General features: G+C 40.4%; 1 protein-coding gene across 3 annotated transcripts; it reads left to right on the forward strand.

Moving 5' to 3' along the window:
* Positions 1 to 1,222: 1,222 nt before the first annotated feature.
* Ptgr1 (prostaglandin reductase 1) lies at positions 1,223 to 25,561 on the forward strand. Of its 3 annotated transcripts, none has more exon segments than NM_001172980.1 (10): positions 1,223 to 1,254; positions 2,883 to 2,998; positions 4,379 to 4,424; positions 5,425 to 5,481; positions 8,568 to 8,735; positions 10,892 to 11,009; positions 13,233 to 13,388; positions 15,959 to 16,067; positions 18,646 to 18,764; positions 24,326 to 25,561. In NM_001172980.1, coding segments are annotated over 9 exon segments (990 nt in total). In that variant the 5' UTR covers positions 1,223 to 1,254; positions 2,883 to 2,892; the 3' UTR covers positions 24,437 to 25,561.
* Positions 25,562 to 25,936: the final 375 nt, after the last annotated feature.

Below are 25,936 nucleotides of genomic sequence, written 5' to 3' on the forward strand. Positions count from 1 at the left end.
ATCTTATGCGGAAAACTGTGAAGTCTTATCTCTTGGAGTTCTTGAATCTTTCACTGAGCACCTTGTGAATCAAAAACCTGGCAGGGAGAAAAGAAGAATCCTATACATAAGGACAGGTAAGTGGTTTAGGTGACCCAGGGTAATTAACATGCACTCCTTAAGGTAACAGTTACTTCAAGGAGGTGGAAACAGGAAGTTTCGAAGTCCTTTAAACATCTTTGTGTTGTTTCACTATTTATATTACATTACTGGCACAAGCCTGTGCTACAGTTTGGTAGTGTAAAATAGAATACAGGGTGGGTGGCCTGGGATTTACTCAGGGCCAGAGGCAGGTTACAAGACTGAGAGCCACCGTGCACGGACTATTGACCATAAACCTGTACTGAGCTAAATACTTGATACTTAATTTTTTATTTAAAAAATGGTATTTAGGGGCTGGGGATTTAGCTCTGTGGCATAAGCGTCTGCCTTGCCAACGCACGATAGTGAGTTTGATCCCAGGTACCAATAAAAAAAATCAGTATAAAAATGATATTTAATCCTTATCCTGGAGCTTGAGATGAATCCAGGCCTTCCCCGGGTCTAGGTGTGTGATTTTCACCCTGACTCTGGGGGTTAAGCATTGGTGTTATCTCCATTCTTGTAGACGGGCTGAGACAAGAAGCTACAACAAGCAGAGAACTCTAAAGACCCAGCGACTTTCCCCTGTGCTCCACTGCAGCCTAGATCCCTCCCTGGCAGACAGGAGATGACAAAGCCCTCTATGATGCTGGGGTGGGCTGCAAAAGCGCTCGCTCCTACCTGGAAGACTCTAAAAAGTATGCACAGAGGAAAATACCTTTCTCGTGAAATCTAAGTAGGCGTACAATAGGCAGATTGGGATCAAAACTGGGGATCAAGCGGCCGCTCCGGGCACCTGAGCTCGCAGCCTTCCTGACCGCGTCGCAGGCCCCGCTGGGTCTTCCCACGGGGCATCTTTGCACTGGGTTCTGTCGGAGGGCGCTGCGGCCGCAGGCACAGAATCACCCACCCATTAGCAGGGCTCTAATGGGAGCTTCTGCTACTGGATGTGCGCTTGCATGCACCCCTGGGACCTCATTTCCTTCCCGTGACTCCGGGATCCCGAATCCAGAAGTAGTCCCGCCCTTGAGATGCTCCACCCTCTCGTACACAGCGCCATAAATTCAAGTCCGGCGGGCTCCGCAGGGCTAGCAGGTTTCGAGGTTGTTCTTGGAAGTGGAACTGCAGACTCTGGTGAGTCGAAGTCCTGCTTCTCCTTTTGGTCCCCCGCCTGCTGTGGTCTTCCTTGCCGCTGCGTGTCTGGGCGCAGCCGTGGGGAAGCGTTTCTTCTGCTCAGCCCTCCCCCTCCTCGCGCCCTCCAGCCCTGCCTGGCGCTCGCGGAAACTTGGGTGCCAGGCGTCCGATCCCTGCTGGTTGCTGGAAAGGCCCGGGCTGGATCCCACAGGGAAGGGCAGGGGGAGCGCTCTTTTCCGGTCCACCCCATTGCTGCCAGCGCCTGGAAAGGGGCTGAACCAGGAGCTGAGTGACTGCAAAACTGGGGCGAGTATGCCGGAGAAGGTAGATAGGGGGGCGATGGGGAGTGGGGTGGGCGCGGTGGGACCCTTCCTGAGCTGCGCCAGCCTCCGCTGGGGCGAGTTAAATTAAGGGCGGTCGCTTTTTGGAAAGAAAGGGACAACAATGTTTCGGATTCCCCCCCCCCCCCCCGGTACCAGGAATCAAACACAACTTTGCGATTGCCAAGCAGGTGTATATACCGCTGAGCTATACTCCGGGCCCAGGGAACAAAGGGTCAGATCGTAGCAAGCTGCAAGAGATTTCTGAGAGTCTGTTGCGCAGCTGGGTAGCTCTAGTGTGTAACAATGTATATTTCAAAATAACTACAGTTTCAAATGTTTGCACCGTAAACACGATAGGTATATAAGATCATCGATAGGTTAATCAGCTCGATTCAGGCACGCTACATTGTGTATCAAAGCATCACATTATACCTCCTCGGCGCATGCAATTTGCTGATAATTCAAAATGAATTTTAAAACTGAAGAGGACGAGGAAGAAGGGTTGACCACACCCGCCCCCGTTGACGTGCAATGTGGAAGTGCCCCTTGCAGGGTAAAGTCGCCAGCTGTGGGCTCCTCTGTAGCGTTCTTGGGCGGAGAGGAGGTTCCACGTGACGCAGAGTAGTTCGAAGCCCAAAGTTCGGCGCCTCTCAGAACTCTTAATTAGCTAACTTTATGAGGCGACAAGTTTAAATTTCGCTCTTGAAAGCGGAGTGGAGCAGCAGCGCCACTCAGTGGCTTTCAGGCATTTCTGAAACTGCTGTAGGACAGATGTCTCCACCCTTCAGGGGATTTGTTTGGTTCTTTGTGTTTGATGCTTTTCCTGGGGATTTACTTCATGAGAGATGACAAACTGGAAGCATTTGCACGCCCTGGAACTGTCATTACCCTAGAGAAATTGTAGCCTAAGTGGTTCAAAGGAAGAATTTTTGTGTCAGTTTACGTTGTACCTTGCTTTGGAAGTTTCTCTAAGCTGGCAATAACAATGCCTATCTTACAGAGAAGCTAGGGGAATAAAATATCATATTTATGAAGTGCTTAGCTTAGCACCAGAGGCAGTAAATCCTAAATGAATGTGGTTGGGGCTGGGGATTTAGCTCAGCGGCATAAGCGCCTGCCTTGCAAGCAGGCAGTCGTGAGTTCGATCCCTGGTACCGATAAAAAGGAAAAAGACCAAAAAAAAAAAAAAAAAAAGAATGTGGTTGGCGTTAGATAATAACGTGGAAAGCGTTATGGTCGTGCTATCTGGCCTCAATGTGATCCAGTGAGGTCGTGGTAGCTGATTACATGTTCATTGTGTTCTAGGAGCCTCACGATGGTTAAGGCTAAGAGCTGGACCCTGAAGAAGCACTTTCAGGGTAAGCCTACTCAGAGCGACTTTGAGTTGAAGACTGTTGAGCTCCCACCCTTAAAAAATGGAGGTAAGATTTCAGAGCTGGAAGAGACTGTCAGTTACCATTTGCAGCATAATAGGCTACTCTAAAGTTTAGTGACTTCAAACAGCAATTATTTATGAGTTCATGACCCTGAGGGTTGGCAGTTTGAGCAGGGTTAAACTGAATGATTCTTTAACTGGGTCAGATGATTATTTTAGGACGGGCTTCACTCTTGTGCCTGGTAGTTAGCAGACTTTTTCCTGCAGTGTGGGCCTTGGTTATCTCTGAGCCCTTCCTGGAAGGCTGTTTGACCTTTGTTTTCATAGTGATCTGATGGGTCTGCAGCAACTAGAGTTGATTATTCCAATGTGCAAGCCCTTTTCAAGTTTCTAACTGTATCATGTTTTTAGTGTTTTATTGGTCAAAGCAAGTAACATTGCCAAGACTGGATTCAAGGAGAATCCACATCCACATTTCCCTTTTTCATTTTGTTATGGGGCTGGAGGTCAAATCCACTATGATATGCATGCTCAGCAAGTACTGTACCTTAGTGTTACATGCTCGGCCCCTAGAAGTAGATTTCTTATTGGAAGACATAGCCAAGAGCTAGCACACAGGGTGGGATGTATTTCTAGCCATTGTGCAGTCTCCCACAGAGACCTTTTTAGTCTTTTGTTTGAAGTTTCGATGTCCTCGTAGAAGTTTCCTTTGTTTTCTTTGACAACTGAAATTCATGCTTGGATGATTTACTCTTTAAAGCTTTGACCAGACCTTGGTAACATATCCTCTCTGTTCTGTTAAGCTCAGTCACACTAATGGGGTAAGCACCACCTATTACTCATCTGCAGAGCTCAGATTGTATGAGGTGTCTGTAAGGGGCCTTGCAGGTAGCTAAGCTTTTGAGAAAGGGGATGCATTGCAAGGTTTTTTATCTCATTTTTAAGTTAAGATAGCCAGTACTCAGATACAAAATTCTAGAAAATATGTCCATGAGGGTCAGTCCACTAAAATGCCTATTCTTCATACTAACTTAGATTAGTACTGAAATCTAGTGTGAGCATTGAAACATAGTGGTTGTACATTTGGTAAGAGAGGGAAAGGGGAATGAAAGGCAAGGACAAAAGAAACTTGAAAAGAAGGAAAAAATGGAAACAAAGCTTTTGAGAAGAAGGAGGGGAAGTGGGGTTGGAGAGAGAGAAGGGGAATGAGGAAAAAGAAGCAGCAAGATATATTACGGACAGGTGCAAATTCCCTGTGTTAAATGTGACCATTATACATGTCTAATTAAAAAAAAATAGCACAGACAGATAAGAGGACAACCCCAAAGCAGAAAGATATTTTGTGTTTATTTATAATGCCAGAAAAAAACCAACACAGGCATCAGGCTTGAGTTTTTAACTGCCTATGGAATGCTTTCTTTTGTAGAGGTACTGCTTGAAGCCTTATTTCTCTCCGTGGACCCTTACATGAGGTATTCTTTTTCCTCCTAAATCTTCTTATGTTGTGTGTTGAACTATAGTGAAGTGCCTTAGCTAGTCTTTTTAAGATTTTCATTTATACCAGTGTAGAATTTTACTTATTTCAGAGCTTCTGCAATGACCCATGGGTGTTGTGGCTCATCTTTTAAAATAGCCAGCGTTGTCATTTTCCATTTCTGGTGATTGGAATGAGTGAGGGGATTCATGGAGGCTCAGTTTCTGTAGGCAGAGGTCTGGAAGCTTGGCGGGGGGAGGGGGGATCACCCTGGTCCTTTTTCTTTACACTCATCTCTAATCTGCTCTGCATAGTGTGCTATTTATTGCTCACCAGAGTTGCTTCCAGAAAAAAAGGAAAACAAGAAGCCAGCCTCCAACTTTCCCATTTCATTACTGGCAGATTATTTGGGCAAAGTATTTGGGAGGACTGAAATCAGCTATTCTTGCCTTCCAGTGACCTGAATTCTTCTAATCTAGATAATCAATAGTTGACTCAAACTTATGTATATAGTAAACAATTCAGGGAGAGAAAGGAATAAAAATCTTCATAGGCTACTAATGCCTCAGTACTTTTTTGCCAAAGTAGATGATATACCTATCATTATCATTCTTTTGAATATTTTTCATAGTTGATTGATAAAGATTCAAATGAAAAACAGTTTTAAAATGTTAATTAGTATCCTTTTATGTGACTACTGTTTTGTATTAACAAGAACTAAGTAGTGTGTATTTGGGTGTATATTTGTAAAGCCACTGATTTAAACTCATCTATACTTGAACATGGTGGTAAGAATCTTAATTTCACTCATGGAAAAATACCAGTAGAGTGCATCTTTGGAGATCACAGAGCCAAAGTACTGCTAGTAGGGTGTGTGCTGCCCCTGTGGGTTTTGTTTCTGTGCATACTGCCCTAGTGGTTTTCTGTTTGGCTGAAAATTCAAAGAAGTTTTCCCCAGATGCTCTTTGCACTAAGAGTAAGTTTTTCTTTCTTTCCAGAATAGCATCTAAAAGATTGAAGGAGGGTGCTGTGATGATGGGGCAGCAAGTGGCCAGGTAATTACTTCACGTGTCCTGGTGCTTGGAAATATTCCTCTTTTTCCTTCCGAGCGCTATCTCTGTCCTTTGCTCCTATGAGTCCTTCAGCCTCGGTGTGGTTCACTCACTGTTTGAGCCTGGAAGCGACTTTAGGGAATCTTACGCTCTTCCTGATTAAGTGGGAAGGAAAGCAGAATGTGAAATTTCTGTCATTTCAGCCTTGTTCTGTTAACCTGACTATTAATGACTTAAAAATTACATTCATCTAGTTCATGATGGTTGTAAACATTCAAATAAAACAAAAAAGTTTTTATCTTTGAAAGTGAAAGTATCCCTTATCTGAGCCTTGAAGTCGGTTGTTGTTAATGTATTAGTATTTCAAAAATTGTTCAGTGAAGATATTTTATGTTTTAAGTGGGATTATATACCCTTCAGCAGATTGCTTTTGCTAACTTAAAATGTCATAGAAATTTTTTGTTGATACTATTTAAATATATCATCTATCTTGGTTAAAAGCTAAATATTATATTCTACTACATTCTGCCACTGAATTAATCTACTACCAGTAACAACTGTTTTCAATTTTTTTCTACTACAAATAATTCTTCAGGGGACATGTGTGGATCTGTGTGTGTGTGTGTGTGTGTGTGTGTGTGTGTGTGTGTGTGTGTATGTGTGTGTTCTTTGACCACTAGGGTGAAATGTATTGAATTCTGAAAAGTACAAGTTCTAGGTGAAAAGAGATATGTATTTTTAACTTGCAAAGACAAGTTCCAACAAAAAAATTACATGGTCATATATTTTATCTTTTATGAGAAACCTAAAATGTAAATAAATAGTAAGGGAGAGATGGTGGGATTATGGGAAGGGTAGAGGCAAAGTTGGGGTGGGTAAAGGGCTCAAAAATCCTCAAGACGTGAGTATAAATCCCTACAAATGAACATCATTCTCTATTTTTGGATTTTTATTGGTATTTTAGTGACCTTTAATTTATTTTGAGGAAACTGACTTCTTTATAATTCTAAGTACGAGATATATTTCTCCATTGCCAACAACAGTTTTCTTCCTGTAAAGTTTTATAGCATTCTTGCTGATAATCAAAGACACAAACATGTATTTGTGTTTGCTGCATTGGCAAATATTTTTAAAAATACAAGTTAGCTTGAGAGATGATATGATGGTACACCAAATAGTAAGTAACTTACTATGCACTTACCAACAAGTAACTTACTGTCTATCAAGAAGTTGCCACCACCTTCTCAAAAGGAGTTTGGCAGTATGCAGCAAGAGTTACAAATGTTTTCAGACTCTTTGGCCTAGTAATTATAGAAGTACAATCTAAGGAAACAAGTTAATATTGATAAATATTAATTTAAATGAACTTTACATTAGGAAGGGTCTTGGAAATAGTCTACTGATGGGGAAATAATTAAATTCATTATAGTTTTTGATGTATTTTTAATAACATGGGAAAGGTTAAATTATATATAGTATAATGTTGAGAGGAACCTTAGGTTACAAAACAGTACTTCAATTATGTAAATACATGTAATACATAGTTATAAATATATCATTAAAATTGCCATACAACCCCAAAATATCTTTGTGTTGTGGGGTTATAACTGATATTTTAAAATTTGTAGTTATTTATTAAAGATTTTTTGCAGTGCTAGGGTGTTGAACCAGGACCTCAAACGTGCTAAACATGCATTCTACTGCCAAGTAAAATCCTTAGCTAACTTAATGTTTTATTTTATATGTTTTGCATTTTCTAGAGTAAACATGTACTATAATAAGTTTATGATTTGGGGAGAAGACAGTAAAGAATGGTAATAGTGAGAGAAGATGAAAAAAAAGGAATCAATACATGAGGCAGAGAAGGACAGCTTAGAGAGGAAAATAAAGAAGCCAGGAGAGATCGGTATCCCAGCAACCCAAGGGGATGAGTTTTGGGTGATCCATAGCCCTGAACAGAGCCTAAAGGTCAAACACAATAATGACTAAAGAATGTCCATTGGGTTCAAGAGGTTGTTATGATCTTAGTGGAGAAGTGGAAGCAGCAGGAGATGGGGTAGTCACTTTTTTGTCACTTTAACCAAATACTACCATACACAATTCGCAGGAGAAAAGGTTTGCTTTGGCTCACAGTTTCAGAGGTTTCTGTGTGTGGCTAGCTGGCTCCCAGGCAGAAACATCATGGTGGAAGGGCCTGGTGGAGGAAAGCTACCTGCCTCATGGCAGCTAGGAAGCAGAGATGGTGGGAAAGAGCCAGTAGGGAAGGGGCTAAGAAGGAGCTAGGAACACAGAACATTCGAAGCCATGCTCTCTCATGACCTGTTCCATCCAGTTAGGCCTCCCTCCAAGCCCACTGGACTGTAAGCTAATAAATCGGTTGATCCTTGATGAGGTCAACACCCTCATGGTCCAATTACTTCTCTGGGCCTCACCCCTGACCAAGTCCTCACTACAAGTCTTTAGGGGGAGGCTTCATATTTAAATCATAGCAGCAGGTCGTAAAGTGAGTGGGAAGTGAGGAAGTTTGGCTGTGGAAGGTAAAAAAAGAGGAAAGAAGAGGACAGGATTATAAGATGGCAGAGTTGAACATGCTTATGTGCTGGGAGGAAGGGACATTAGATAAGAAAATGTTAAAGATTCAAGAGAAAGCAGGACAAAGGGATAGAGGGCGAGCTCTAAAGAGGAGAGATGGTGAACTGGGCAACTTGAACTGACCGATGGAGTCGTCTGCAGCAAAAGGAAGAGAAATGGGTGAGGACAGGGGCAGATGCTGGATCAGTAGAAAGAATCCTTTTTTGCTGGCCCCAATGCCAGTGGCTAAGAATTAAGATGCATGGGGCTGGGGATTTAGCTCAGCGGCATAAGCGCCTGCCTTGCAAGCAGGTAGTCGTGAGTTCGATCCCCGGTACCGATGGAAAAAAAAAAAATTAAGATGCTGAGATCTGACAGGGATCAGCTATTAAATGTCAGCTTCCATGTCCTTGGTAAACATCAAATACAGAGCATCTTGACTCTCATGAAAGGGAAAAATGGGCCAGCTGTCTTTTTTGTTTTTTTTCCCAGCTGTCTTAATGTGCTTTATCTTTCAGAGTTGTGGAAAGTAAAAACTCAGCCTTCCCAGCAGGATCTATCGTATTGGCTCAATCAGGCTGGACAACACACTTCATTTCTGATGGGAAAGGACTGGAAAAGTTGCTAACAGAGTGGCCAGATAAATTACCACTGTCTTTGGCCCTGGGGACAATTGGCATGCCAGGGTGAGTTTCATGAGTATATTGTACTTTTCAAAACAATTTATATAGAATTTGGACAACAAGAAGAGACTTGAGGAATTATAGGCCAGAGGCTGCTTAAGGATGGTAAGGCTAAGAAAGGGAAGGGCAGCAACCTAAAAATACATGAGCAGATGAATTACTAAAGAAAACGTGGCACACATGCATGCGTGACGCGCGCGCACACACACACACACACACACACACACACACACACACTGGAACATTACACAGCTTTTTAAAAGAAGGAAATTCTGACAATGTAGTTGAAACTGGAGGACATTTAGTGGAATAAATGAAGCACCGAAGGACAAATTCCACATGCGGTGGTATCTTTAAAAAAGGTGAACTAAGAAGCAGAGAGCGAGGGCTGGGGATTTAGCTCAGCAGCATAAGTGCTTGCCTTGTAAGCAGGCTATCGTGAGTTCGATCCCTGGTACAGATAAAAAAAAAAAAAAAAGAAGCAGAGAGCAGGATGGTGGCTACCAGGAGGCATTCAAAAGAGCTATTGATAGCAACGACATACTGTATTCTTGAAAAGTGCTAAGAAGGTAGATTTGAAGCGTCCTTGACAGAAACATGATAACTTTGTGAGGTAATTTGTGTTAATTAGCTCAATTTAGCTATTTCCACTGTAACTAAATGTGTATGTTAATCAGTTTTATTAAACCATCCCACTATAAGTACATAACTGTATATTTTAAAATAACATTGTACAGAATAAATATTTTGCAGAATAAAAATTTTTTACTTTTCAGTTAATAAATTTAAAAAAGAAAAGAGTAGCTTAGTGTCTTAGTTACCTTTCTCATTCCTGAGACAAAATACTTAAAGGAGGAAAAGGTTATTTCAGCTCACAGTTTATAGAGGTTTTGGTGCCTAATTGTCTGCTCCAAGCTAGGGTGGCATGGCAGGAGGACTTTGCAGAGGAAAAATGGTTTATGGCATGGCAGCCAGAAGGCAGCAAGCAGCAGTAGCAAGCCTGTCATCCCTCTCCTTATTCTATCCAGGCTGTAAAGTTTTTGATTGGTGTCGCTCACATGCAGGCGAGGCATCCATTATCCATATATTAATCTCAATATCACACCCTTTATCCACATTCACATTCCCAATCCAGCCACCTTTGAAACTCCCCACCTCTGACCAATGAGGTTTTGGGGAGATATCTAGATACAAACCATAACACTTAGAATCAGCCTTGAAGCTAAAGGCAAGGAGGAGAATTCAAGTCAGAGATCCTCAGACATAAAGAGAAAACAACAGGTAAAAGTAACGTGGAGCATGACCTGTACAAGCATCTGGCAGAACTGTGACACAAAGGGACCAGCTCCTCTTCTCCCTGGGTGGGGCGGGGCTCTTGGCTTCACCCACTACTCACCTCTGTCCTCACTTTAGAGTTCAGTCTACCTTGAACTGTTCTACACTGTCTTTCCTTCCTCATCTTTCCTGTGTCCCTGTGAGTTTCCTGTTGTTCAAGAGTGTCTGAAGTCTGAATAATTGAGATGAATCACAAGTGTGGTTGTACAGTCACTCAGCTTTAAACAGATCGAAAGTTCTCAAGCCTCTATAGCTTTATCACTGAGAAAGATCCCTGCTCAGTTCATCCTGCACCTTTTCTCCAGTTTCCAACTCAGCTTTAGATCGCATCTCCTTTTTTGTCTAAAAAGTGCCCTTCTTCCTTTTGCTCCTTTTCCTCTTTCTGCCCTTCCTTCCTCATCCTCTTCTTACATGTGTGGTGCTGGGCTTGAACTAGGGCTTTTGCACTGAGCTACATTCCCGGCCCTCTTTTATTTTTATTTGAGACAAGGTCTCACTATATCTCCCTTTTAGAATCCCCCAAGGTCAAGGGAACCTCTATTCTTCCACCTCTGAGACTTGCCCTGGACATGGACTGGATGTAGCCTCTCTCTACCCAGCTCTCCATTCCTTTCCTAGTTCTTCATCTTTATTCCTCTCTGGGAGTCGAGAAGAAAGTGGACCAAAGTGGCTGATAATACTCATTTCCTGTATTTTGAATGTTTGCTTTTATCCCACGGCTCCTGGCACGGGCCAAGGCTGCTGAGAAGGCCTTTGAGGTTTATATAAAAGAACAACAGGTGAAGCAAACAGATCCTTTCATATCCCCTTGTTTCCTCCCTTAGTCTAACTGCTTACTTCGGCCTGCTGGAGGTCTGTGGCGTGAAGGGTGGCGAGACCGTGCTGGTCAGTGCAGCCGCTGGAGCAGTGGGCTCTGTTGTGGGGCAGATAGCAAAGCTCAAAGTAAGTGTCTTTCTCCGGTAACAAACATTTATTGAAGACCCACAGCATGCACTGAGAACACAACAGTGAGCATAGCAGCCTTTCCCTGACCTCAAGGAGCTTATGATGTGATTAGTGGGCCTTGATTAGAAGTTCGAGGTTGAGAATTGTGGGGAGCAGCATAGCAAAGGTAAGCTGAATATTGTCATTTGATAACACTGTAGGTATCAAGTCTAAATGGCCTCCTCCTCCAGCACTGGATTATAAGATCTAGTGTTTTTATATTTTTAACTAAACAATCTTTTTCTGCAGTTTAACATTTTTTTCCTCATGATTGCCTATGGCAACAGAAAGAAGGACTTGAGATCAGCCAGACTAACAGTTATCACCCACATAACTGCATTACAAAGGCTGTTGCCCCAGAAAGAACTAACTTTGGGGGGTACCCAGAAGATCTCTGCTCAAGGGACACAGTCTTATGATAGAGGACCTCAAGGTAGCTCAGACCCAGTCTAACTTTGCCCAAGGCTAGGATGCAGGACTCAGGACCTGCTCCCTAGTGTACAAATGGAAGGCAGATGAGTTACAACCAGTGGTTCAGGCTGTCTCCTATACTAATGGGAGTTTATAATATGAGGCTGTAATAGATTGCAGAAATTATTTAAGCAAGTAAATAGGGACTACAGGTTGCATTTGAGGGATGCATTTGTTATTTAGCAGGTGAACTTTTTCCCCTAGCACTTGGGATTGAATCCAGGTCTTTGCACTAAGCTATGGCCCTATCCCTTTTTTATTTTTTATTTTGAGACACTGTTTCATTAACTTTTTAAATTACTCAGATGAGTCGTGAACCTGCGACCTTCCTATCTCAATCTCCCAGAGCACTGGGATTTACAGGTGTGTATCACCACACCCAGTTTAGCATGTTAATTTTGCAGTCAATGAATTATATTTTTTCCAACATGGAACCAATCTAGTCTTCCTAGAATATTTATCTATGTCACATTATAGATGCCTTTGGAATTGATTTGATAACTTGGGAGGGGCACTGGGAATTGAACCCAGGGCCTTTAGCATGCTAAGCACACGATTGACCATTAAGCTACATACCCAGCCCTGATTTAATAACATTTTAAAAAAGAATGTTTACATCTATGTTTATAATGAGTTAGGCTTAAAAGTTTTGATTTTGCAAACTCAGAGTGGCTAGTCAGACCTAATTTATGCTAGAATTACAAAATGAATTAGAAATGTTTCCAGTATTCTTGTTTCAAATATTTTGTTAAAAATACAAGGACTTTTTGTTAAAAAATTTGATGAGTTGCCCTTAACATTGTTTGTTTGTCTGTTTACTCTATATATACTTTGTGTAAATAGTGGATAGCTGCATTTGATTTCTTCCCTACTAGGAAGTTTCAGTGTTTTAATAGGTGAATTTAAGTCATTTTGTTTTGTTTATCGGTCATTATTTCTCTTTCTGTGTTTTAGTGTTTATTTTTTTCTCTAATTACTTAAACTCAAAGTTTTGTTTAGATTCTGCTAGTGCTGATATTTAAAATTTGTCTTACTTATATTCTGCTAGTGTTTGTATACATATTTTCACTCAAAAAGCATACTTATATATGTATATGAACTTTAAATGTAGTATATATTCCTCTTTGCTTCTGTTTCCATATCCTAGATTTTGTTTCAACAATCTAAGTTTAAAATTACATACAGTAGTTTTAAAAAATTGTAATTAAAAATTTTTTGCTATGATATCTGAAAATGCTTTTTAATTTTACTGGGCTTAGATTCCCAAGGACCTAATCCCTTTAGCTCAGTGTTATCATCCTGAGACTGCTTTTCAGAATGCTTTCCAGTTCTTCTGTGATTAGTGAGCATTTAGTCCAGTGCTTTGGACCAAATCACACTAAGTGTCAGTTACCAAGAGTTGAGCCCAAAAAATGGTCTAAAGAACCAGTGCACCAAGAGATAGCACACACATCGTTGAAAAGAGGTGCCCAAATAAAAAAAAAAAAAAGATGAATTGCAAATCCAGTAAATATAGAAGGGATCTGTGGGTGGCCAGGCAAGCCAAGCTGGGCTGCAGGGACTGATTTCATCCCTGGGGTCAGTTGGCCTGGTGTGATATTTCTTACACATGAAGTGTGTTCTTAGAAAGCCTGACCACACTAGAGTAGGAACATGGAGTTGATTTATGTTTCTGGTCTATTAACAGTTGCTGTTTTTCTTCCTATGTAGGGCTGTAAAGTTGTTGGAGCAGCAGGGTCTGATGAAAAGATTGCCTACCTTAAACAAATTGGATTTGATGCTGCCTTTAACTACAAGACAGTAAATTCTTTGGAAGAAGCCTTGAAAAAAGCCTCCCCTGATGGTTATGATTGCTATTTTGATAATGTAAGTATGAACTGAGTTACCTGATTAATTGATAAAGTATAAAGGAATGTATTTCTGAACTTCCTGTATAAAATATGTGAAGAAAGTTACATATACCTTTTTAATTGTTTTTATCAGTACATGTGTGTAGTACATAATGTTTACATTTCTTATGGGTAGTGGTACATGTACATAACACATTTTAATTACTTTTTTTAATCCCGTTTTCTTCCCTACCCTCCCATTTTCCTCTATGTTGATCTTCTTCCCATTTGAGAAAGATCTATCTCCCCACTTCTTATTATTTTTCATTTTGCTCTCTATTTATATTCTGGGTTTCTCATAAAAGAAACCATGAGATATTGAAGCTTGTTGGGTCTGATTTATTTCACTTAACATTATGGGCTCAAGATATATCTGTTTTCTTACAAATGACTCAAATTTATCCTTTATGGCAGAGTAGTACCTCATTTTCTCACCCCAAAAATGGCTTTTATGACTGGCTTCTATCACTTATCAAAATATTTTCAAGCCTCAACCACACTGGAACACTTATCAGCCCTTTACGGCTGAAAACTTGTCCATTATATGGATATACCAAATTTTAATGATATAGATTGATGGGCATCTGGGTTATTTATGCTTTTTGGCCACTATAATATAATGCTGCTATGAACATTAGTGTTCAAGTTTTTGTTCAAACATGTTTTCTTTAACCTTATGTATCCCCCATGAGTAAAATTGCTAGGTCATATTGTAACTTCGTATTTAGTCATTTTGAGGAACTGTGAAACCATTACACAAAGTGTAACTGTACTGTCTTATATTCCCATCAGCAATGTATGAGGATTACAATTTCTCCATATCCTTACCAACACTAGTAACTGTCTGCTTTCTTCTTGTAGTCATCTGGGTAGATTTGATTTGCATTTTCCTGTGGCTAGTGATATTTGAGATTTTTTTGAGTACGTTTGTATATATCCTTTGGAGAAATACATGTTCAATCCTGTGCCTATTTTCCAAATGGATTATGTCTGGAGTTTTAAGAATTCTTTATGCATCTGATAGAATTGGTTTTCATTATTCACAATAGTTACATCCTGTGGAGTCACCAAGACCCCTAAACTACTGCTTTTAGGAGAACTACGTACAATTATGTACATTTTAAATATAACCTTAAGTCCTAAAAACACCACTTCCTAGTGTTTTCTATTTTCTTTGTTTTATGAGAGAAAATGAGGTTCTGAAGTGTTCAGTAACTTGCATCAGGCTGCTCCACTTACCAGTGTCTCCAGAGCTGGTGATCATGCTCACCTCGGTCCCCAGAGCCAGAGCTTCTGCAACTACGTTGTATTGTCCCTGGCTGTCTCCACCCTGTGGTTTTCTCCGTGTTAAAGTGAACATAATTGATTACCTTCCTTGTTTAGTCCCTGCTGGGAACAGCTGTCTCACTTCTGCTGCTTTGTGCATCTCTGCAAATTACCAGGGAAATCTCTGTGAGTTTTGATCTTGTAGCATGTATCCCAGTTCACAAATGTGGAACCCACTGATAATGAGATTTGCAACTGTTTTCTCCTTTTCCAGGAGTTGTCTTTACTTTCTTGATGATATCATTTGAAGCTGAAAAGTTCTCAATTTTGATGAAGTCTAATTTATCTGGTTTTATTTCTTTTGTTGCTGTGGCTTTTTGTGGGTCTAAAAAGGCTTTGTCTTACTGAAATTCACCAAAGTTTACTCCTGTGTGACTTCTAAGAATTTCACAGCTTTATTATATTCATGTCTATATTGCATTTTAAGTTAACTTGTGTGTATAATGTAAGGAGCAGTTTAATTCTATTCTTTTCATGTAAATATCCCATTTTTCTGCACTGTTTGTTAAAAACACTTATCAGTGTTTTTACTACTATTAAACTGTTTTGACATTCGTGTAGAAAATCAGTTGATCATAGTGTTCATTGTTATACTCTTAATTCAGTTCCAGTGATCCATATTTCTGTTCTCACACTGACTTGATTGGTTTTGTAGTAAGTTTTGAACTTGGAAAGTGTGAGACTTCCAATGTTGTTCTTCATATGTGTTTTCAGTTTTTTTTCCGTATGTTTAGATTACAGGACAATGAAACTGTTGGACTGATCAGAAAACCATATTTAACAAATTAGAATTTATATTATTGTATGTTCCTAGAGTCAAGTGGAAATTTTCATTTCTAATGTCTTTTTCTAACTATACTTGTCTGCAATGATGTGCTAATTTGATTAACTTTTTGTTGTGGTTTGGGTTTTTTTTGTAGTACTGGGATTTGAACCCAGGGTATACACCTATGAGACAAGCACTCTACCACTGAGCTACATCCCCAGCCCTTTTGAAAACTTTATTTAGAGACAGGATTTTGCTAAGTTTCTAGGGCTGGCCTTGACTTTGTGATCCTCCTGCCTCAGCCTCTGGAGTAACTGACCTTACAGGCATGTGCCAGCATGACTAGCCCAATCAGCTTTGTAGCTACTAAATCAGCATTGTGAAATAATAATTCTTGTCGATTTAGTGATCACATTATTTAAAGTGTTTCCTTGTTTGTTCCCCTGTCTGCTTAGGTAGGTGGAGAGTTCTTGAACACCGTTTTATCCCAAATGAAGGACTTTGGAAAGATTGCGATCTGTGGGGCCATCTCTGTGTATAACAGAATGGATCAACTTCCCCCAGGTAACAAATTCATGCAGGTGATTACAGATGTAGGCCTGGGTGAGGGAAGATTCACAGACATGGGATAGGCCAGTGACTGCTGGAAGATTTCCTGATAGTCTCAAATAATAATGCAATAGCATTTGTTAAAACTATGTGATTTCATATATTTTGTACTGTCTGCTGAAATGAACTTTCACTACTGAAAGTAATAGGATCAAGCATGGAAGAAACATTTATAGTTATTCAAATTTTGCTTACCGATTATGTTCTATGAAGTTACAAAAAGACAGCCAAGATTTGATTTAGAAACGGAGCACAAGAGTTCCTCATGATACCAATCTTACTGCTGAAGCTGTGTGTTAGGTGGAGAATGTCTTGATGTGGGTTAAGGGAAAGGCAGTCTGTCCTGTTCCCCACAATCTTGGGCAGTACTTCCTGGAGTGGCGAGACACCTTGGCCTGGTCAAGTTAACAGTTACCAGTAAAAGGGAAAAGGGGCATGTGTTTTACCTCCTTTTCTTGAGTGTCCTTGTTTTGTTTTTCCGCCGCCCTGCCATGCCTTCCAAACCCCACTTTTCTACTCTCTTGTGCTGAAGTTGCCGCTCTCTGTCCATATTACAAGGTTCAAAAGCAGTACCAGCAGAGAACTGCATGTGTTACTCAGAGACCTATGAGACATCTTATACAGGCCTCTTTTTATGGAAGGGAACATGAACAACCAGAGACTCATTAAATCCCATTAGCAACATACTCAAAGACCAGTGTTCTGAATTCTCAAGTAAGGTTGTTTTCTGCTCTAATTATTCTGTGCTGTGTCGTGTTAGATTTACCTGTGGTCCCAAAAAGGATGAAAGAAGAATAAAAGGAAATCTTTTAGACTGTAATCAAGGTTTAGGCAAACATAAATCAGTTGGTTACTCATTCTATAACAAGCTTGACTAATGAGAAGGAACTCTTATAAGTCTCAGTAATTAATAACACAACCACATGAAGAGCAGGGCTTAGAGCAGAAGGGGCTGAGCTATGAAAAGTCAAAGATACAACCTTCTCCAAGAAGGAAAGTTCAGATATTACCATTTGGTAATATCATCGTTAAGACATTTTTTAACCCTATATTATTCTAATTGATGCTAAGCTAGAATCACAGCAAATCACCTGCCAATCGGTTGAGCAAAGGTCCAAGATGCATTTTCTTATCCGTAGTCCAGTGAGGTACAGCTAAATATGTTGGTTACAGTAACTTGATCTATTCCTTTTAGCAACTACTCTTTGGAACTTCAGATAGGTCGTGGGGATGTCAGGTGACCTTGCCCATTTCATTTGAACCACAAGGAATTCTGCTTTGCCTCTGATTTTCAGAAATTCTTATATATTCTACTACTAGGATAGCTAGGAAGCAAGTAATTATTTCCACCATTTTTTCCGCTACATTTGCTGTTTTGCTCCAAAAAAAAAAAAAAATCAACACTCCCATCAGCAGTACTGTGTCACCCTCTTTCAAGTTGAGAAAATAAGATTCCAGTTCTTAACTGAAAAGAAATGCTGGGGGCTGGGAATTTAACTCAGCGGCATAAGCGCCTGCCTTGTAAGCAGGCGGTCGTGAGTTCGATCCCTGCTACTGATAAAAAGGAAAAAGACAAAAAAAAAAAAATTGTAAAAAAAAAAAAGAAATGCTGTTGGTGTCCTCTGGAGAAGCATTCAGCTGTGTTACTCGCTTTGTGTTAGTTTCTATAGTTCAGGACAAAGCTCCACTTTCCCACTAAATGCTATCTTTTTCAAAGTAAACAGTGGGAATTTTATGCTTGAGTAATGCTAGTTATCTGTGATGCTAAGGATAATTTCTACAAGTTGTCTTACCCTTTTTGGCTTTGATACTCTCTAGGCATCCTCACCTGATTTCTCAGAATTGAAAGGCTATACTTAGGTATTATTCTCTCACTTCTGGTCACTTAGGATCCTGGAGGAAATAAACTCGGTAACCAGTACAACCTTTTCTGTCTCTCCTAGGAATAGTGCCTTTCTTACCTGACTGCTGCCTGGCTTATGCAAGACTCTTAGTGTGCATTAGTTTCCTATTGCTGCTGTAAAACTTACCACCAACTTATGGCTTAACACAGTGCAGTTTTTTTCTCATTCTTCTAGAAGGCAGAATTCTAAAATGATCAGCTTTTGAGGAGGATGTTTCCTCACTTTTCAGCTTGAAGGAGTTGCCTGTATTACTTGGCATGTGGCTCTTTTCTCCATCTTCAAAGCCGGTAGCATAAGATTCCTCCTACTTTTTACTCCTATCTGCGCTTCCCAATCCCAGCATCCATCATCACTTATTTTTTTCCTCTGAGTCCCTCTTTCTCTTACAAGAGAGCTTGTGGTTATATTGAAAGCTTGAGATTATTCTGTTACAGAGATACAACAATCTCAAGATTCTTAATGTAATTACATATGCAAAATCTTTTGTGCAATGTAAGGTAAAATGCTCACAGATTTTGAATGTGGGTGCCTTTGGGGCTGTTATTCTGCTTTCCACACAGTGTGCTGACAATCTTGGCATGTTGACACCTTTGTGGACCCTGTCACCCAAATGTGCCCTCTGCTTTCAGGTCCATCCCCAGAGAGTATTATCTATAAGCAGCTCCGCATTGAAGGGTTCATAGTGTACCGATGGCAAGGAGATGTCCGTGAGAAGGCTCTGAGAGATTTGATGAAATGGGTTTTAGAGGTAAGCAGCTCTACAACTACCCGCTTCCACTGTACACTAGAGCGCTGGGTTTTGCTACTCAAAACCATTAGTTTACCAATTCTTCCCTCTGGTGTATCATCAGTTTCTGCCTGTCTATTGTATCACTGCTTTTCAAATAAAAACATTCTCACTTTTTGTATCTTTAAAGAGAAAACAAAAAAGAAAACTCTAAATTTCATTCCCTTGCACTTTTAAGTCCATTTCTCTGCTTCTCCCCTTTATAACAAGATACCTGGACATGTTATATACACCCATGCATGCAGTTCCTCTCTTTCCTTTCTTTGCTGAACCCATATGTCAGGCTTTTCCACTGCTGCTATTGTACAAAAGCTTCTTTGTTCAAGGTTATCAGTATCTCTCACCCTGGGAAACGAGGAGGTCTGTCCTTACTACTGCCTAGCTGTGGGAGAATATTTTACAGTGACTGCCCTCCGTTGGTGTACTTTCTGCCTTTGGCTTCCCTTAGCTCTTGGATTTCTTCACTAATTATCTTCTGCTGACTTCTCCTCTGGCTTCTCTTCAAATTAGTAACTGAGTGCCTGAGGCATGGTCATTGGGCCTCTTTTCTATGCATACTATTATCTCTTCATTACTATGGCTTCCCCTCACCCAGGCTCATGGCTTTAAATGCCTTCAGGGTGCTGAGAGCTCCCAAAGCCCTATCGCCTTTGAAGTTCAGCCTGATACATTAAACCGCTCAATAGCTACACCTGGATGCCTAACACACATCAAAAACTATGTTTTAATCTTTCCCGCTAAATCTGCTCCATTCTCAGACTTCACCATGTCAGTTATGGCAGTTCTGCTCTTCCAAAGCTGTGTGCAAAACCCTTGAGGTCATAGGGTTTGGGAGATCGTGGGGAGCTAAGATGGGAGGATTGTGAGTTTCATGCCACTGTAGGCTACATAGTGAATCCAAGGCCATTCCAGAATGTATAGAGAGACTGTCTCAAACAAAAACCTTGAAATTGTGTTTGGTGTGTGTCTCTCTCTTACCTATGTCTATCCTTTCAGTTTTTCCTGATGGCTCAAGCCTCAAAATATGTACAGAATCTTAGCACTTCTTCCACATCCTCTGCTGCCCCTGTGGTCCAGGCTGCTACACTGTCTGGATGTTTGCAGGGACTGCTGTCTGGTCTCCCACTTCTGCCACCCTGCCAACAATTCCCAACATAGCAGCTGGAGTGACCTTTTAACTGTCATTGTGTTCAAAACCCTAGAAGGCTTTCCATTTTAGTCAGCATAAACCCAAAGTTCTTATAAATCCTACAAAGTTGTACACAGTGTGGCCTTTTGTGCCTCTCTGATTTCATTTCTTAGTGTTCATGCCTTGTTTTTTCTGCTAAGTAGGACCCCCCTCTCACCCTCGTGACTGCTTCCTTAACTCTCTCCATGTCCTTCAAGTTTTTGCTAAAAAGTGCCTGACAGTGAGGCAGCTTTTAAAATCATTTTGCTGATTGTAGTTGTGCATGTGTATAATCCAGCACTTGGGAGGCTGAGGCAGGAGGACTGCTGCAAGTTCAAGGCCAGCCTGGGGTACAGTGTGAGCTCAAAGCCAACCTGAACTACATAGCAAGAACCTCTCAAAAAATGAAAACAAAAAAAATTTTTAATTGAATTGACATATAATACTTGTATACACATGATTTTTCAATACCTATATATAATGTGTAATAATTACATCAGGTTAATTGACAGCCAACTTTCTTTGGTTGGAATACCATTCAAAATCATCTCTTCTAGCTATTTTGAAATACATAGTTAATCGGATGCAACCAGAGTATGTAGCAGAACATTAGAACAAATGATGAAAATTTTTAAATGACCTTATTTTAAGTTGAAATATTATTTATATCTGATTCTCCTGGATCCTTTTTATCTGCAGCAATCCCATTTGTATGTATTGCTGTCTCCCTTCCATGAGACTATATCTCCATGAAGATAACAACATTCAAGCATTTCATTTTCTGATGTATCTACAACCTAGAATAGTGTTTGAATGTAAGCACCTAAGAGCTGGGGGATGTAGCTTAGTGGTAGATTACTTGCTTAGCATGATGAGGCCATGGGTTTAGTCCCAGACACCAACAAAAGAGAAAAAAAATGAATAAAAGTTGTTGAGTGGATGAATGATAGAGGGGCACCTAAATGAGCTGTGGCACAAAGAGCTTTCTTATGGCCATGCCTTCAGATCCGGAAGAAGAACCCCTTTTTGTTCTGAGCTATGATCATTTTTCCATCTTGTCGTAGTGGAGTTGTAGCCTACAGAAATCTAAAGGATCAAGGTGCATTATTTTAGTATGAGAGAGGAACGGTGATAAAATGCTTTCTATTTCCTGGCTATGGTCACTTCTTTTTTTTTTTTTTTTTTTTTTTTTTATCTTTTTCTTTTTTATCGGTACCAGGGATTGAACTCACGACTGCCTGCTTGCAAGGCAGGCGCTTATGCCGCTGAGCCCCTATGGTCACTTCTGAATTAAAAAAACAAAACAAAACAGAATGCTCCTCTGGCAGCCACTGGAGCTTAGCAGTTTTCCTAGTCTTCTAACACTTGGAGTGCTGGGCTGGGCTCTAAAACCCTGGGAAAAGCTGCATTATTTTTAAATTCCCACCATGTTGCCTCTTTGCCTTCAATGGCAAAACAGAATCTTACCCTTCTCTGATCACAGCTAATAAGAAGAAACCCCTGTGCTGGTGTCCGTGGTGTCTAGAGTGTTTCTTTCTAACAGTGAAGCGGATTCATTTCTATTTTAAGTAACTAGTGAGTTCTAGTCTTCTCCTGTCTCCCTCATCTTCTGTTTTTTTAAGTATATATTTTATTTTAGAACACTTTTACATAATTATGCAGAGAGCTCCCATGTTCCCTGCATCTATACTTTAAATGCCGTATCATTAACATTTTACATTAGTATTAGTGTTAATTTTCCTAGGGCTACCATAACAAAACTTAAAGCAACAGACTGGGTTGCTTAAACGAAAGGGGTTTGTCGTCTAACAGTTCTGGAGGTTGGAAGCCTAACATCCGAGGTGTCAAGAGGCTTGTGTCCTCTGAGGCCTTTCCCTAAGTCTTTACGTAGTCTTCTCTCATTGTGTCTTAATCTCTTACACCAACACCAGCCCTGTTGAATCACGACCTACCCATATGGCCTCACTGTATCTTTTTTTCCCCACTTTTTATTGTTTTTATTTGTACATACTTGCAGTACACAATGATTACACTTCTCCTGGGGACTTGGTACATGCACATAACACATCTTAATTCATTTCTTCATGCCCTTCTCAGACCCTCCCTCTTACCTCTTCATGTCTCCCTCCCCTTTGAAAAAGGTGTATCTCCTTACTTCCTGTTTTCTATCTCTTATTTTGCTCTATTTTATTTTGCATTTCTCATATAAGAGAAATTATGCAATATTTAAGTTTATGTGCCTAATGTATTTAACTTTATAATCTCGAGGTGTATCTATTTTTGTTTTGTTTCTTTTTTTTTTTTTTTCAAGTCAGGGTCTCATTATGTAATGCAGGCTGGCCTCAAACTCGTGGTGATTTTCCTGCCTCAGCCTCCAAGAGCTGAGATTATAGGCATGCACTACCACGCCTGGCTCCATTTTCTTATAAGTGCCCTAAATCCATCCTTCTTTGTGGTACAATAGTACTCCACCGTGTATAAATACCACATTGTCTTTATCCAGTCATCTGTTAATGGACATAGAAGCTGCTTCCAGGATTTAGGTATTATGAACTATGCTGCTATAAACATGAGTGTGCATGTACTTCTGTAATAGGATGTCTTTAACTCTTTCAGGAAGATACTGACAAATTATTTCTTTAAAGGCCCTGTCCCTACATCTAGTCACATTGTGAGGTACTAGGGATTATGAGGATTTTAACCTATGAGTTAAGAAAGAGGGGCTTCACATTTCAAACCATAACAGTATTCATCGTCCTTTAATCATTAAACTAGAGTCTAGCTTTCCATCCCATTCAGATTTTTCTGCTTTTCTAAATGTAGCAATCAACTGAGGTTTTCAAGTCAAGGGCTCCAACCCCAGAACTTCCTTATTGTCACAGTGACGTAAAGCAAATAATTTTGTTCACAAGTTCATACATGATGTCTACCAGGTATGCTTTCAGGTAGTTCCAATCTCTACGTAGACCCTATGGAAGAATTTTAAAATGTATATTAGTCCCGCATAGTAGATTGTGTGCCTTGTACTAAAAAGAAAAAAGAAAAACCTTCCTCACTAAAGTAAGCCCTTTCTTCTGTTGCTCCTAAATAAGTGTTAAGCATGAATTGAAAGAACCTTGGCCTGACGGGGATGTAAATTACTGGACTGCTATGGTTACTGGCACTTCCTGAACAGGCTCCACCACTGCAAGGCCCAGGGGAGTAATGATTCCGCATGGTTTGGCTACTAGAAGTGGCTTTGAAACAGACTGCTCAGTTACTTTCCTTGTTCCTGAGACACAGTCCCCAACATCCACATTTTAAAGGAGGTTTATTGTGGCTCACAGCTTGTAAAGGTCTCAGTCCGTAAGTCCAAGGCAGGGTGGCACACCACAGGGGCATGACAGAGGAGAAAGAGCTCATGGCACAGTGGCAGGAAGCAGGCAGAGTAATCAAAGGTGGAGAAAGAAAGACAGACACAGTCCCCCCACCCGCCCAGTGACCCTCCTCCTTCCACTGGGCTTTACCTCCTGTCTTAGTTACTTTTCTTATTGAGATGAAATACTGAGCACCCAAAGTTAAAAGGGGAAGGGTTCATTTGGTTCACAGTTTGTAGAGGTTTCAGTCTGTAATTGGCCTGCTCCAAGGCAGGGTGGCACACAGCAGAGGGGCAACAGTTCATGGCAATAGAAGACAACAAGGCAATAGAAAGCAGCAAGGAGGCTTAACGGTGTCTTTTGGCCTTTTATATCTTATTCATACTGCTGGGATTAGGGTGGTACCAAACCAATCAGTGGATTGATATAGTAGTTATGCACCCTTAATCCCAGCATCATATGGTCTAAATTCAGCTAGCTCTGAAAAAAGCTCCGTGACAACATGAGGCTTTGGGGGGACATCTAGACACAAACCAAATCACATTTAGCTCATCAGTGATTAATCCATTGGTAATGATCACACCCTCATGATGCAGTCACCTTAGAAAACTCACCTATGAGCATGTGAGGCTTTGGTAGGGACATGCAGATACAAACCACAGCCAGACAGTATTTGGCAATTATGTTCCCTTCTCTACCTACTTCTACATTTTCTGAAATCATTGCGTTATTAAACTTTTTTTACAGAATTTACTTAGCAAGTGCATAATAGTGATTAAGCGACATTTCTGTTACACTGTGATTGGACACCTACTTATGTGTACTTTGTAATCTGATACATACACTATGTATAGGAATCTTGCCCCCCAAATTCACTATCAGTTCACAGAAAACATGCCTCCATCTTATGAAATGTTAAAAACAATAAATGATAAATTTGTTGCTAGGATGAGAAAAGTGTTGGAAGTATGAAATCAATATTTGTTGTTTTGATACAGGGCAAAATCCAGTATCATGAACACGTCACCAAAGGATTTGAAAATATGCCAGCTGCATTTATAGAAATGCTGAATGGTGCTAATTTGGGAAAAGCAGTTGTGACGGCATGAAAACAATGACATACGAATCATCATAGCGTGATTTGGATGACTACTTAATTTTTCACTATCTAGTAAAAATAGATACTGTCCAATTAATCTAAGAAATTGTGACTATAATGATCTACTGAATAAAATACATTTGTGGTCTGTAATTAGTGACAAATAATACAATTTTCATAGTCAACCACAGTCAGTTATCTTTAGATCTACTACTGCTTTTTCTGGTGTAAGGTAACAAATATAATAGCATTGGTGTCTGTATTAGTTTTCCATTACTGTGACAAAATAATAGAGATAATTAATAAAGAAGAAAGATCTATTTTGACTCACTGTTGCGTGGGTTTCAGTCTGTGGTCTGTTGGCCTCATTGCTTTGGCCCTGTGGTACGGTAGTACATCAGAGGCAGGAACAAGTGGTAGAGGGAGCTGCTTACCTCCTGGTAGTTGGAAAACAAGAAATGGAGACCGAAAGATACTTAGGTCCCAGTATCCCCATTAAAATCACACCCCTAATCATCTAATTTCCTCCCACTAGACCCAAGCTCCTAAAGACTCCACTACTCCAGAAGCTAGTGACTGTAACTTTTAAAACAGAAGCCTTGGTGGAGGACACTCATTCAAACCATAGTGGAGTTCAAAAGTTTAATATCTCTGGGGCCTTAGAGTTCAGATTTTCATCTGCAAAGTGAAAATAAGTATTAGCTACTTCTTTGCAGAAATTGGTGAACCTGGGCCAGGACTATAGCTTAGGGGCATAAGCGCATCCCTGGGAAGTGCAAGGTTCTGATTTTGATCTCTGGTATAAAACAAAAACAGAAATTGGTGAACTTGAAGTGAATATGAGGAACATAAAAGATCTGAACTTATAGAAAGGTACCTTGTTCTTGGATAGGAAGATTCAGTATCAGAATGATACTGATCAATTCTGACATCATAAAGCTGAACAATGAAATAAAATGGTAGTACAATGAAACAGTGGGGCAATAACTTTGGAAAGATGTAATAAGCTATCAGTATGTATCAAGTATCAAGGAAGGAGGATGAAGATAAAATGAAAACCTTATATTACTCTTGTACTTTTTAAATTCTGAATCTTATGTACAAATTTACTCAAATATAATCAAATAATACAATTCTCTGCTTTTTGTCTTCTTTTGTTACTAAACGGCTTAAAAAGACATTAGTGGGACTGAACAAGCTGTCTGCTGGGGTGAGAGAGCCTTCATGGTGGGCAGGTCGTGCATGGAGGTGCCCAAGCATGAGTCATCAAAGCCCCGTTCTCAATTCTCATTCTCATCTTCAATGTCTGTCTGTCTGTCAGTCTGCCGGTGAGCAGGAAAGAGGTGGGAATGATGAGCAGTTGAGTCTGGTGGGGCATGCTGTAGCCCAAAAGAAACGAACTGTCTTTGTCACAGTAGATCTCCCGAACATAGTGCATTAAAGCCAAGGGCATGGCCTGGTGAGGGGTATCAACATTCAAGCAGTGAGGAGGACATTTGAGCAGGACAGC

The sequence above is a fragment of the Cavia porcellus genome, unplaced genomic scaffold (assembly GCF_034190915.1).
Source record: "Cavia porcellus strain 051 isolate PalLab524CR breed Dunkin Hartley unplaced genomic scaffold, mCavPor4.1 scaffold_1, whole genome shotgun sequence".
In the NCBI taxonomy this organism is placed as follows: Eukaryota; Metazoa; Chordata; class Mammalia; order Rodentia; family Caviidae; genus Cavia; species Cavia porcellus.